Raw genomic sequence first — 14,664 nt, forward strand, 5'->3', positions numbered from 1 at the left:
CAGGGGCGGATCTACCCATTAGGCGGGGTGGGTCGATCGACTCAGCTATGACTCGTGTTGCTCCACGCTCTCAAGACCCCTCTTACTCCATTATAGTAGTTATGGGCCATCAAAATTAGGTATAACAAGGTGTAAACACCCAACAAATTGAGGCAATTATGCGAATGAACTATTAATACGATACATGTTGATTGTTTCTGATTGGTTACAGACAGTGTGATACCTTGATGTTTTTTTTTGTTTTTCTTTCTGTAATTTGTAAATAACCTTTTCATTTTATAAAAATACACTGCGAGGTAAAGTCCTGGCAGTATTTCCAGTAAAAAAACGATACGTGTTGTGTTCAAATGCTCTTAACGAGTGAACATTTCTGTTCTCCGCCCCATATATATTTTAAAGCTGCGTCCGCCAGGACAGCATAGTTTTGTATTTTCAAGATATTTCAGATAATAAAATGAATAATTTGGAGGGGCTTGGATGCAAAGTCTCAGTGTAGGTGTAGGAGTAGGAGTAGGCCATGATGATGTAGGAATTTAGTAGAATTTTCGTGGACTAAAGCAAGAATTTGAAATTCAAATAATATTTGAATTTGAGAGGAATTGAGAGTTTGCGTCAAATTAAAAAAAAATTGAGGCTAAGCCTATGGTACTGGAGTGGAGGGAATAAGTAGATGAATTAGTTTTAGATGGAAAGTGATTTGGAAAGGCACTTGGGGGTTTGAGCAAATTTGGAGGAATAGGATTTTATTAGCACAAGAGCAAACCAAAGATCCCAAGAGTTTTACTGTGCTAGGGAATAGATATTTGATTTGAAGAAAATTTTGGGCATGGGAATATGTGGAGGAAATTTATAGAATATTTGTGACGAGATGAAACATCAACGATTTGGGATTTAAAGCTAGAGATAGAATATGGGATCCTTGAACCTTGTTTAGAAGGGATAAATTCAAAAATGTTTAAATTGAAGAAAGGAGAGATTTGAAAATTGGGATCAGACTTACATGAATTTTTCTATAAATTTTTTAGAATAATAAAAAATGCTTAACATTCTAAATTCAACTCAAGAAATAGAAATGAAAAGGCGGCATGACGCAATTCGAAATATTTAAATTTTGAGGATGTTATACTATTGATTACTCTCTGTCCTAAAATATAGCCATTTTTAGCTATAAATTATGTTGAGATGGAGGCAGCAGATCATAAAGCGTGGGGAAGGAGCCCGGAGGACCCACTTCCATTCCTTTGCAGGATTCTTCTCGAAGGAAGAAGATGTCTGCTGATCGATCACCGGGATCGACCTCATCATCAACCAATGGTTAGCTTCTTGCAGGATCACTACACCAACACTGGCACCAAAGGAGGCAAATGATCATCACCAAGTGGCACTAATGGCTTCACCTAATTAATCTGGTCAGTACCACCAAATACCGCGGTAGATTGAATTTTGGTGGCCTGTTTAGGCTAAGTTTTCAGATCTTGTTAGATCAGAAACTTACAACTATGATGAACAGTAGCCCTTAACTATCCTTTTTTTTATTTGGAGAGATTTGTTTCCAGGCTATTGCTGTTTTATTAAAGCTGCATGTCAAACATACTCCCTCCGTCCCAAGAAAAAGGGACACAACTACACCGAGAGTGCTAGCTGGTTAGTGCTAAAGGGAGACACCATTCTTTCTAAAAAAAAAAGCTACTAGTACACTCAATATCTATGTATTTTTTTCTTCTTAGAGAAGATTCTCTTAAATTACTTATCCGATTTATAATCCGATTTCACCTTTGTGTTCGTAACAATTAAATCTTTACAACAAGATCTCACATGATTATATTTTTATGAAAAATCACAAATTACTTTTATGATATGTCTAAATTACTTCTAGATTTCACTAAGTTACTTCTTAGACATATAAAAGTAAATTCAGTAAAGCTTAAAAGTAATTTACATATATTATAGAAGTAACTTATAACAAAAAGAAAAGTAACTTTAATTTAGAACTATATCTAGATTCATTAACATCTATATAAATGTGGGCAATACTAAAATGACTTACATTATGAAACGGGGGGAGTAACTCTCTGTAGTAGAAATAATTATATTGTGAGTAAGCTGAAATAAGAAACTATGTAGACTGAATTCGTAAGTAAAGTGTAGAGAAGATTTATAAAGTCCACAAAATATAGAATTAACTAAAAACAATAATAAAAATTAACTTAGAGCATTCTATAGAAGTAATTTAGTCAAATTTGAAAGTAACTTATATATATTATAAAAGTAACTTAGTATATAATAAAAGTAATTTACAACTATAAATATTTTTTCATTGTAATATAATCATGTAAGATCTTATTGTGAAGATTTAATTGTAACGAACATAATGGTGTAATTGGATTGTAAATCGGATAAGTAATTTGAGAGAAAACTTTATAAGAAGGAAGAAAAAGACACACATATCTAAGAGGAAAAACAACACGCACATCAGCACGTGTAGTAGTAATTCTTCTCACAATTTGATCGTCGCTGGTTAACACTAAACCGAGAGACTTCTCGGTTTAGATTTTACCAAGAAAAAGATAAACCCATGTCTAGATTTATACCCAGGGTTTGTCGTTTTTGGGATGCATGTTCAGATTCATATCTAGAGTTTGTCTTTTTTTTAAGGACGAAGGGAGTAGTCTGCAGCTAATGGTAGAGGTAAATTTCATCTAGTAATGTATGGTAGAACGTATTGGGAATACTTGAATTTATCCTTCCTATGCTTACAAAAAAAATTTGGCATGACTATTGGAAAGGGAAAACATTTCTAAAATATGCCTTTTATCATACAAATATATTTCAACAATGCAATCTTCATTGGTCAGCATTTCTGGAACACAACATGAAGAAAAGGTACACATGCCAAACAAATGAAAGATTTGCTCTATTAAAAAAGACAATTTGAATTACTAGGAAAAACTGATAATTCAAATTTACGACTTTTGAACACCTTCTTATTATTAAATGTTCATCGAACGATGAAAAAAAATACTTCACGTTGATTTTCTATTTAGGGGAAATTTTAGAGTTGTGTTTTTCTGCTAGGGAATAGATGGTTCTCCAAGTTAGCCCTTATTTGTCAGACTGCAGGAAACGTTCGATCTGCAGATAAGAAATACATGATCAAAACTAGAAAAGATTCAAGTGGCATGGGAATATGTGGAGGAAATTTATAGAATATTTGTGAGGAGATGGAATATGAAGGATTTGGATTTAAAGCTAGAGACAGAATATGGGATTCTTGAACCTTGTTTAGAAGGGATAAATTGAAAAAATGTTTAAATTGAAGAAAGGCGAGATTTGAAAATTGGGATCATACTAAAAGGTATTTTTCTATAAATTGGTGAGAATAATAGAAAGGCTTAAAATTCATAAGTTCTACTCAAGAAATAGAATGAAAAAGCAACAATGGTGCAATTTGAAATATTTAAATTCTAAGGATGTAACCATACTGATTAGATAAGGCATGGGGAAGGGACCCGAAGGACCGCTTCCAATCCATTGCATGATTCTTCTCGAATTCATTGGTGAGCATTCCGGGAATACAACATGTTGAAAAAGGTACACGTGCCAAACAAACGACAGGCTTGTGGCCTGTTCACTTTGATGCCAAAAAAACCTTACCAAAATTTGGCATTACCAAAATTTTGGCATAGTTGCCAAAATTTTGCCAACTTACCAAAATTTTGGCAGAATTTCTTATATAGTTACCAAAATTTAGCAGCAAACTAAATGTAGCCACTTTTTTTTGGCAACTTTACCAAAATTTGGTAAGGTTGAAAATGGCATCAAAGTGAACATGCCCTTGGTTTATTAAAAAGAGACAATTTAAATTACTAGAAAAAAACTGATAATTCAAATTTATGTCTTTTGAACACCTTCTTATTATTAACTGTTCATCGAACGATGGAAAAAAAGGCTTCACGTTGATTTTCTGTTTAGGGGAAATTTTAGAGTTGTGTTTTTCTGCTAGGGAATAGATGGTTCTCCAAGTTAGCTCTTATTTGTCGGACTGCAGGAATAGTTCTGCAAATAAGAAACACATGATCAAAACTAGAAAAGAAGCACAAAATGAAACCAGACATCTAGGAACAAGCGGTTGAACCGTTGAAGATTCACCAAATCGAGAATATGGCATCTCTACCAAATCGACAATATAGCATCTCCAAGGCTTCGAGATAGTACTAGATAATAAATCTGCTTTCCAGGTCGTGTTGATAACAGATCTGCTTGGTTAACTTCCTAAGTATCTGTCTATGTTGCTATGAACAGAACACAATCATGTGCCTTGTGTTCTGGCGAAAAAGGTTACTATCATGTGCGGATTGCATATTTCCAAGTCTTTGGCTTCATTAATTTTGGCCCTGGTCACAGATGATGATGTTGGAAGACATACGTATAAGTTAATGTACCATGAAAAATATAAATCTATATATAGGCATTACACAAAAAGTATCATAGTATATATCTTGAGTAGGGAACTATTACAAACTAATTTCATGAAAATCGGTGTTGAGAAAATCGTTGGCTAACAGAATGTCAAGATGAAGTATATAGGCAGTCGCTAATGAACTTGCAAGAGCAGGGTTGGTGATCCGGTATATTAGACTTCCAGTCCCTTAACATTAATTTGCTGTATCCATTTTGAGATTTTTAAGGACTTGACGAGAATTTTAATGGAAAGAACATCATGCATGATAAGAATGAGAATGGGTTTAATTTCAATCTTGTTGGCATCTGGTAAAATTCAATATCAAACCAAGAACAATCCTGTGAAATATAAGCACTAATCAATTGCTAGAACTAATTTTCCCCTACTCATAGAGAGAGGAATTTGGCTTAAAGATCCGTACTATGTAAAGAGGAGTATTGAAGTGAACACCACTAAATAAAAAGAAGTTTAAGGTAAAAGGAATATTTCTTCAATTTTTTTCATCAGTACTTATCATTCTAATCTATAATTCTGACTGCTCCTTTACTATTGACTAGTTTCTCTGCATTTATCTGTTTTTCACGAGCTTGAAACTTTTATAAGCACTTACATATCTTTGGACTGATTACCTGTAGATGCCTAAAATAGTTCAGCCTAGGATGTCTGAACAAGTTGGAACAATAGAGTGGTATAATGGGATAAAAATGACAAAACACTGTACATGGTGAATGATCGAATTTGCTTCATTGTGGGAAATACAGAAATTAATTATAAAATTATTGCATACCTTCATGACGGGCGTCTAGTTCTTTCCACTCGAGGCTGCCCAGCCGTTGCCGCAGGCATGTAGGGAGCACTTTTAGAGCAGGGCATTCCATAATTATAAGCCCTTGGAGGGATGAGTACGCTTGCGGTGAATTGGGTAGTGATGATGATGCCAGGCTTTTGCAGTAACAGAGCGTGAGTTTTACCAACGATGGGAGCTCGCCCGAGTGAGGAGACTCCAGTGATTCAGGAGGAGAGAAGTGGTCCCCAGCTGGTGATGACGGTTCCAACACAGGAGCAGACACAATGTTGTCACTGCAAGGCCCTTCAATTAATGTTGACCCACGTCTCTGCTTGCCGAATATGGACTTAAGCTCAGGGCAACGTCGTATGTGCAAATACTTGAGAGATGGTGGGGTGTTGAAGACCTCTACCAAACTTTTACACTCAATTATTGTTAGTGACTCCAGACGTGTTAGGAGTTGGCCTCCACCTGATGTTGACCGCTCAGGAGCTTGTGCGTATCCCTTCAGTTTGTTGCAGCTCACTATCCCTAATGTCTTCAAGGATACCAAGCCCTGAAATTCTTTCTCCGGCCAGTGGATGAGCACATCGCATCTACAAATTCTCAAAACTATAAGCTGTGCAAAACATGTCCATAGTGCATGTGCACCAGAAAGGAAGAACATGTTGAAGTTATCTAGGCGCATATCTGCCAGAGGGGATTCACCTTTCCAATTCTCATTGTCGTCCACCCACTCAATCAAATTGTGTTCAGCTGGAGGCGCTGTTTCTACACCTTCCTGCAGCAAGCTCAGAGTGGACAATGAAGTAATGTATCTTGGTATGCAAAAGAGCAACTGTTGGGAGCCCTTCGTTATGTGTAAAACACTAAGCTTTCGTGCTTCAGGTAGACTTGCCAACTTTGGACAATCCATAATACGAATGTTCTCAAGGTTAGGGAACATTGGTGTTTTGACATGTGTTGCTTCCACCTGTTGCCATCTGTCGATTTTATTTAACTCAATGAGTTGGAGCTCCTGTGGAAAATTTGGCAGCGCAGTTGGTGTCTTATTGTTGTCGTTGTCACAACTCGGCTGTTCTTGCCTCTCAGTTTTGTCCCACCATCCCTTGAAACTCTTCAGATTTTCTAGTGTGAGCTCTTTCAATTTTGGAAATATTGAACATGTCGTGCTGTTCTCACCAATGCTACACAAATATTGCAATCTATCAAATCCAGCCAGTCGAAGAAGTTGGAGGTACTGCAGCTGCCACAACTGCGGAATATTTTCGCACCTTGTATAACTAGTACTGAGATCAAGCTCTATAAGACCTTCTAACATACTAACCCATGATGGTAATGTTGTACCTTTGTAGGAGGCCACCTTCAGAACCAACAGATTATCATGAGGTCGTAGAGCTTCCATCACCTTGTTATGACTAGAATCTGCTGTTTCATTGCGAGGTTCTTCATTGTCCCATACTAAAGACAATTCCATGATTTTCCTTTTGCTGTCAAGCTTGGTATGTATTGCATCTGACTCTCTTACATTCTGTAGCTGGTGTAGCTCTAGGTGACCGCCAATGTCTAATTTCTGCAGCTCTCCAACATTACTGCATTTAGAGCCAGAACCCACTACAAAACAAGTGAGTGTCTGTAGGGAAGTGAGTTTTCTGAAATCCGGAGGCATGTGCTTCAAATTCAAACAACCATGAGTGTAGAGGTGACGGAGCGAAGTCATGTACTTCATTTGTTTAGGAAGTCGACGGAGGCAATAACAATCAGATAGGTTTAACGTTTGTAAACTATATAGAATGCTTATTTCTCCGGGAAGTGCTTTTATATAAGTTTTTGAGAGATCCAGGTACCTTAGATGATGTAGAATCTTTGGTTTTAGTTGGATCAACCGCATCTCTTTACTCAGTTTCAATGCTCGCACAGAGCTATATTTTGCCAAATGCTGAAATTGTCTATCAACAAGTACATCACATAGAAGTGTTTGGACAGATTGACACCTCTTCTTCATATAATCATTCAACGTAGTGTCAGGCTCATTAGATGACAAAAGTATATGGCGGACAGTACTTGGAAAAAACTCCTTTTGACTAGGATTTTCAGTTATGCTAAAACATTCGTTTCCCATAACAGATAGCGCAACATCGTGCATCAAATCGTGTATCCTACATAACCTTCTATAACAATTCCCATGTTTGCTTCCATATTCCTGAAATGGGACTTGTTTCATGTCTTGGAAGAATGACCTTGAGGCCAACTCATGGAAAATATAGTTTCCAATGGTTTCTAGAGGGACATTTTTTTTCGTCTGGGATAAAGCCATTGGCCATCCATACGTGGATTAGATTGTCTACGTCAATCACATAATCTTTGGGAAACATAGCACAGAAAGCAAAGCATTGTTTCATGTATGAGGGCAAGTCATCATAGCTGAGCTTGAGTATATGTAAAATTCCAGTCTCCTCATTGCATATACTGCTTCTCATTAATATGGCCTGCCATTCTTGCACAGTTTCCTTGGTACGAAGTAGAGAGCCTAGTGCTGTTGCGGCTAATGGAGATCCAACACATCTGTTGACAAACTTATCAATCATTTCAACTTGCTCATTAGGCTTTTCATCCTTTCTCAAACTAAATGCTCTCGTGTCAATGATTTCCTTGATAATGCTGTTCTCCAGAGCAGTAAGGTTATATGCATCAGTTGTCTGCATTAGTTGAGCAACTTGTTCATCACGAGTTGTTGTCAATACTGCACTGCCGATGCTACCATGTTGAAGGGAAGCCTTTAACTTTTCCCACTTATCGGCATCTCTGCTCCAAACGTCATCCAATACAAGGAGGTACCTTTGGCCGCTCACTAATTTTTGAAGCTTCTGCAGTGGCTTGTCCTTGGTCACTTGACTCACATGATAATCTATTTGGTGTTTGCCATCCTCTTTTACTTCCTTGCTCCTATCAGCTAGTTTAACTATATTTTCAGCAATAGAGTCAACATCAAAAGGGTCAGATACGCATACCCATACCAACAACTGGAAATGCTTCTGAATTTCACTGTCGTTGTAAACTAGTTGCGCTAATGTTGTCTTGCCCAGCCCCCCTATTCCAACTATAGGAAGAACCAAGAGATCCGGGCTGCTAGCTTGACCAAGGAGAATATTAACAATTTTCAGTTTTTCTTGGCTTCTTGATTTGCTAATAATGTTTGTTGGGTCAAAGATCTCAGAATCAGTTTGCCTCCACTGCATGGAAACTAAAGGCTGAGGTTGGAATCTGAACCTAAAGGCATTCATCTCCGTGACAAGGACTTCAATGTCATGCACAATCTTGCAAAGTCTTTTGTCCATCCTGTACCGGAACATGACACGGTTGTGAGTAGGAAAGAGTTTTACCACATCGAAGCCGAGCGCGGTGTAGTGCCCATTCTTCTTGGCTTCTCGCCAAAGAGCCTCATACTTGAACTCGTCGAAGATGTCATTTGCTTCGTAGGCCACCGTCTTGAGCTCCTCGAGCCAGGCTTTCGCTCCTTCTCTTTGTTCTGACGCCTGCTTCTCAGCGTCGGAGATGACGTCCAGGATGGCCGGCAGCTTGCGCTTCAGGATCTTGTGCTGCTCTTCCAAGCCCTCCATCACCCTGTACTCCTGTAGGAGGTAGCTGGAGACCTTATCCTTCACCATGGACAGCAGTGGCTTGACCACGATGCTGGTCACCACCTCCGCCATTTTTGCACGCTCGCAGCCAGAGGTACGCACAAGCAGAAGGATGAGGAGAGCAACCACACTTCGAATTGCACAGCATCAATTCGACGACTCTCCTCTCCTTTTATCTTTCTTCTTTCCTCAAGCATCCTACAGAGTGTCTCCAATTAATTAATATTTGCTGCCATCTTTGCTGTGAGAGAATAACTTTTTTGGGGATTGATCCTTCTAACAAGGCGGCCCTGTTTCTTTATTTTTATTTTTTTGAAACAGAGGTGGCTCTGGAATCTTGACGACATTATGAACATTAGGTATACTATAAAGTTTTTTTTCTCTCATTTAAACAAATCAAGAAGACAGTGCTACTTTGTAGAATTGCGAAGAAGCTACATCATAGTATTTATGATATGGTTTAGGTATATATGCAAAGTGATCCCTAGCTTGATTCTTTTTCTTAGTTGGGCAAGAGTAAACCATGGATCAACTTCTCGGCCAGGTTACTGCTGGCCTGCCGCTCGATCGAGATCGTTACCGCTGCCTGCGCCGGTGGACGAGTCTCCCCTGCACACCACATCCGGCCAGAAGGACAGAGGCGGAGCTAATAAGGATTCAAGGGCTGGCAATGCAACTTGCGTGGGGGGTTGTATATGGATGGTGTTTGCTCCGTGTTATTCAGTGATGAGATTATTTGGCAATTGGCACTTGGACAGGCCAGCTCTGCTACGTTTAGTCTACTCCCTTCGTCCCAAAAAAAAAACTAACCTAGATAAGGATGGAACACTTTATAGTACAACAAAAGTGTACCTAGGTTGGTTTTTTTGAGATGGAAGGAATAGCTGCTATGTCGGTTTTGACCTGTCGGGAGGAATATCTGTCTTCTCCGACCTTCTACATGATTCTGGCCGATCCTGGATCGACAATCCGACGGTATATATGGATGGTAGGAATGCTTCAACTGCAGAGGTTTAGGCGCTAGTCGTCTGTGGAGTCGATTCAAATTCGAACCTAGCCCCCACGTCATTCTCTGTAGGTAGCTGACAGTTGAGAAAAATAATAAAAGGATTTCGAAATTAGCACGTGAATTGGGAAAACTTAAAAACCTACCTACAGAAAATTTTAGCTCCAAGTTGAGTGAACCAAATTTTCCTAGAAAATTTCAGGTTTACAATTGGACCGTGCTGTGTTTGAATAAATAGTAGAACTTTCATTTTCAGCATATTGACACTTGTAAATTGCATATCTTTCCAAACAACTATAAAATTAGTAAAAATTTCTTCATAAACAATATACTATTCAATGTGTAACATCTCATGAATTTTAAAGCATTTCCCATTTCCATGTTTCTTTGGTATTAATTTTTAGCTTTTTTTCCCCTTGTAGATAGATATCCACCCCCTCAAAGAATTTTGACAAAGAACCTGTGATAAGTCTGAATACAAACATAAAGCATCTATGTATATCGAACCTATATTGAACTGAGTGCTTAGCCGTGCTAAAGTATAGTAAAGTTCAAAGCAAATGCTTAGCCATGCTAAAGTATAGGAAAGGCCAAGAAAATGGATAAAGCCATTAGACGTACCTTTCACTTGTGAGCAATTGAATATTATACGAAGACTAATCATGTACCTAAAACTTTGGATTAAATCTAGAAAGTACTCCCTCCATCCCAAAATGTTTGACGCCGTTGACTTTTTTAAAAATAAAATGTTTAACGCCGTTGACTTTTTTAAAAATATTTAACCATTCGTCTTATTAAATTTTTTAAGTAATTATTAATTCTTTTCCTATCATCTGATTTATTGTTAAATATACTTTTATGTATACATATAGTTTTACACATTTCAGAAAAAAAATTTGAATAAGACGAACGGTCAAACATATTTAAAAAAGTCAACAGCGTCAAACATTTAGAAAAAGAGGGAGTAGTAAATAGTGTTCATCGGGGCCAACCGGCCAACTTGTCGGTTTCTGTTTTCTTTTTCTTTCTTTTCTCTCCGCCTTCCTCCTCCTGATCCCCTCTCTCTTTCTTGCTGCAGGCCGTGGCTAGGGTTGGGGATTCCAATGGCTGTGATGGCCGTGGCCAGTGCGGATTGGGAAGGAGGCTGCGCACGATTGCGGCGAAGTATATATACCCCACAGTGGAAGGGCTTATTGTGCCAGCGGCAAGGTCGGTAGCTGAGAGTGGGCATGGCGGATGGGTGGTGGGCTGGTGGCTTCCGTGTAGAGTAGTTAAGATTAAATTGATGTCATGGGAAGCTCTAGCCTCTAGGTGGATGATGATGACAACTCATTTTTGTGGTTGGTTGTTTGGTTGTGACGGAGGAGGCCGGCCCAGAGGGTTGGTAGCTGACGGAGCGTGGGGCTCCTCACCGGGAGACCGCGCAGGCCCCCCTTTGCCGGTTCGGCCGGGGGCGCTAAGTGAGGTTCTTCGCCCTCGATCTGAGGAACGTCAGCGAGAGAAGAAGCGCACAAGACGCGGGCGACGTAGACAGGTTCGGGCCGCTGAGAAGCGTAACACCCTACTCCTGTGTTCTTGTGGATCTGTGTGTGAAGGAATACAGAGAGCCAGAGAGCGAGAGAGAGTTCAGGCTCCCGAACCCATTCGCCCCTTCTTTTCTTTTTATCTGGTTAGGGGTCACCACATGGGCCTCTCGCTGCCTAAGAAAGGAAACATGCTTTTTACAATGAGGGCTAATCTACAGCCGGAAGTGACCTCTGACAAGCAGAGCATACGCCTCCTGCCCCGCTCGCCAGCTTTCCCGGTGGACGCCCATTTCAACCTTCATTCAATGGCCAGCGACTTCCTTGCCATGCTTGTGCTGAAGCCTGGAATGGATCTGACCGGGACTGACATACCAACTCCAGGAGTTAGCACGCCGGCTCCGGCTAGGGACGAGAGCCAGGAAGCTCTCATCATTCCGACGGGACGGGGCGAGGCGTGTGACAGGCCGCCTGTTGCCACCTAACCCGCGATCTGACCGGTCTGTGACCGGTCACACACCGCGACTGGTCACGGACCGGATAAGCGTGCGCTGCGCTGCATTAAATGCGGCGTGGCGCGCTCGTCCAACCTGCTATAAATGCGGTTAGGTGAGCACCGCTGTGCTCACCTAACCCACACATGTGGCGCCAAAACCACAGGGGGTTGGGGCGCCCCAACCCTCGGGGCCGAAACGGGAGCGGCCCGACCCCTCGGGGAGACAGAGGGAGGGGTGGCCACGTCACCCTCGGGCCCGACCCCCCCCGAGGGGGTCAGGCCACGTGGGTGACCGCGGCTACCCAAGCCTCTAGTCACGATACCCCCGGCCCCATGTCACCGACAGCAGCCATGGCGCCGGACAGAAAAACTCAACCGAGAAGGGATGATGATGTGGTTGTTTACACCCAAATTTGGCACCTAGAATTAAAATAGGAAATATTGCCGAAATTTGGAAGTCTACCGGTTTCCTCCGAAGTGGGCCGGTCTGACCGCCGTGTGTTGGGCGGTCAGACCGGCGGTGTGTGGCCGGTATGACCGGCAGGTCTGAGTCCGACTCTGTTTCATCGGGTCTCAAAGTTTCCTTGCTCGGAAAGGCATGTTTCGGGTTTCCTTTGGTTTCTACCCCGAGTTGGACGTGGAGGAGGGCCTATAGAGGGCAAGACCAACCCCTATATAAGGGACATGGCCGGTTCATTGTAAAAAATCAATCTACAATCAATCAATCGAATCGTTTTTCATATTGCTTTTAGTTTTCTCTTAGTTTGTCCATCTTTGTCGGTTTGCGCCGTAAACCGTCCGCCGCCGCTGCGAGAGTGCGACATCTCTTTGTAGGTTTGTCATGAAAACCTTTCGTTTTGCCCACGAGATGGGTAGCTATCTAGAAATCGGCTCCACTAGCCGGTTTAGTTATCAAAACCCATCTAGGTTTAGCTCTTTGCTAGATCGAGGTGGTTGGCGACTCTAGGATCACCGCAAGGCTTAAGGTGCTGCGATCGTGCTTGTCAACTTGTCAAAAAAGTTGCCAACACGATTTTTGGCGACTCCGCTGGGGAGGAGATCCGTTCATCGTCAACTCAACTTCGACTTCGCCATGACGAAGCCGCCATCCAAGACGGAGGTGGAGCCATCTAATGTGATGCCGGTCACATTGGATGACTTCGAAGGAGAAGATCGCAAAGCTATGGAGGAGTACATCAATGAGCTCACACGGGAGGCGTTGATGAGAGCAACTACTAGGACTCGTCAAGGCGTGATCATCAAGCCCGGGCCACGTCCCAAGCTCGCTCCCGACGTGGTAAGTAATGACGAGGTATCACAATCTATCCAACAACAAATTGCATCTACAATAGATTCATCTATGGCTAATTTTAAAGATAGATTTGATGTAATGTTTAAGGATAAAGTTGATGGGTTTTTAAGGAGTAGGCTCGGTTCTTTTATGGATGATTACACATTAAAGGATAAAGCCTATACCACTGTTGATCAACCTCCTATAGATACAATGGGTAGTAAAACCGATGGAACGGCATTCACGGTCGGTCCGACCGGGCCTGACAGCCAGTCAGACCGCGACATAGCCGTCGGTTCGACCGGCCAGACGGCCGGTCAGACCGGGTATTACCCCAGCGGTCAGACCGGCTTTCAGGCTGGTCCGACCGCACATCATGACGCCGGTCAGACCGGGCCTTGGGCCGGTCAGACCGGCGCAATTGTCCCAATACAGGGTATAGATCCAATGACTAATGCTAATTATTTGTACCACTTTAGAACATTTGATCCTCCTGTATCTACTGCTACAAGTAATCCTCATGTTCCCCCACATATTCCTAATGCTTATAATGATGCTTCTAGGGGATATCCTCGCGATACTAGACAAGGCCAATATAATCATATTGCGCCACAAACACATCCTATTAGGCCACCAAACCCACTGCCAAATCCATAAGAGCCTAATAACATGGAGGATATGATTAGTGATATTATGAGTAATAGATTCGGGATTGAAACTAGGAATCGTGCTAGAGCTTACAAAAAGCCATATCCTGATTATTATGATAATGTGCCGTTTCCTCGAAATTATAGAGTTCCCGAATTTGCTAAGTTTAGTGGTGAGGATGGTAAGACCACATGGGAGCATGTAGGTCAATTTTTGGCGCAATGTGGTGAGGCTAATAGTGATACTTTTAAATTGCGCTTGTTTTCTTTATCTTTATCCGGTAATGCTTTTACATGGTTTACTTCTTTACCGGCAAATTCTATTCATACTTGGGCTCAATTAGAAGAACAATTTCATGATTATTTCTATACTGGGGAAACTGAGCTTAGGTTATGTGATTTGACATCGGTTAAGCAAAAGTATAATGAATCTGTCATTGATTATATTAAGAGATTTAGAGATGTTAGAAACCAATGTTATACTTTGAATATAACTAATAGAGATTTGGCCGGTCTTGCTTTTAATGGTTTAGTTGCTCCTCTTAGAGAAAAACTAGATGGCCAACAATTTTTTGATGTTAGTCAACTCATGCAAAGGGCTCTGGCTCAAGAAAGCCGGGTTAAAGATAATAAAAAATTTGCTAGACCATTTGACAAAAGGCCTAATGTTAATGTAGTTGATTATCCTGAGGCTAGTGATAATGAGGAGGAGGGTGATCATGATATTTATGTTGTCGAATGGTCGTGGACTAATAAAAATAAGCCTTTTGTTTGCTCTAACTTAATGCCGACTCCTCGCAAAGATCGGCAA

At 41.0% G+C, this 14,664-nt stretch overlaps 1 protein-coding gene across 1 annotated transcript; it reads right to left on the reverse strand.

The window, feature by feature from the left end:
• Positions 1 to 4,005: 4,005 nt before the first annotated feature.
• On the reverse strand, positions 4,006 to 9,050 carry LOC4326023 (putative disease resistance protein RGA4). Its single transcript, XM_066311872.1, has 2 exons — positions 5,250 to 9,050; positions 4,006 to 4,394 (listed from the first exon to the last, which is right to left on the reverse strand). Exon 1 carries the CDS (start codon positions 8,960 to 8,962, stop codon positions 7,502 to 7,504), a length of 1,461 nt encoding a protein of 486 aa, XP_066167969.1. The 5' UTR covers positions 8,963 to 9,050; the 3' UTR covers positions 4,006 to 4,394; positions 5,250 to 7,501.
• Positions 9,051 to 14,664: the final 5,614 nt, after the last annotated feature.

The sequence above is a fragment of the Oryza sativa genome, chromosome 1, assembly GCF_034140825.1.
Source record: "Oryza sativa Japonica Group chromosome 1, ASM3414082v1".
Taxonomy (NCBI): domain Eukaryota; kingdom Viridiplantae; phylum Streptophyta; class Magnoliopsida; order Poales; family Poaceae; genus Oryza; species Oryza sativa.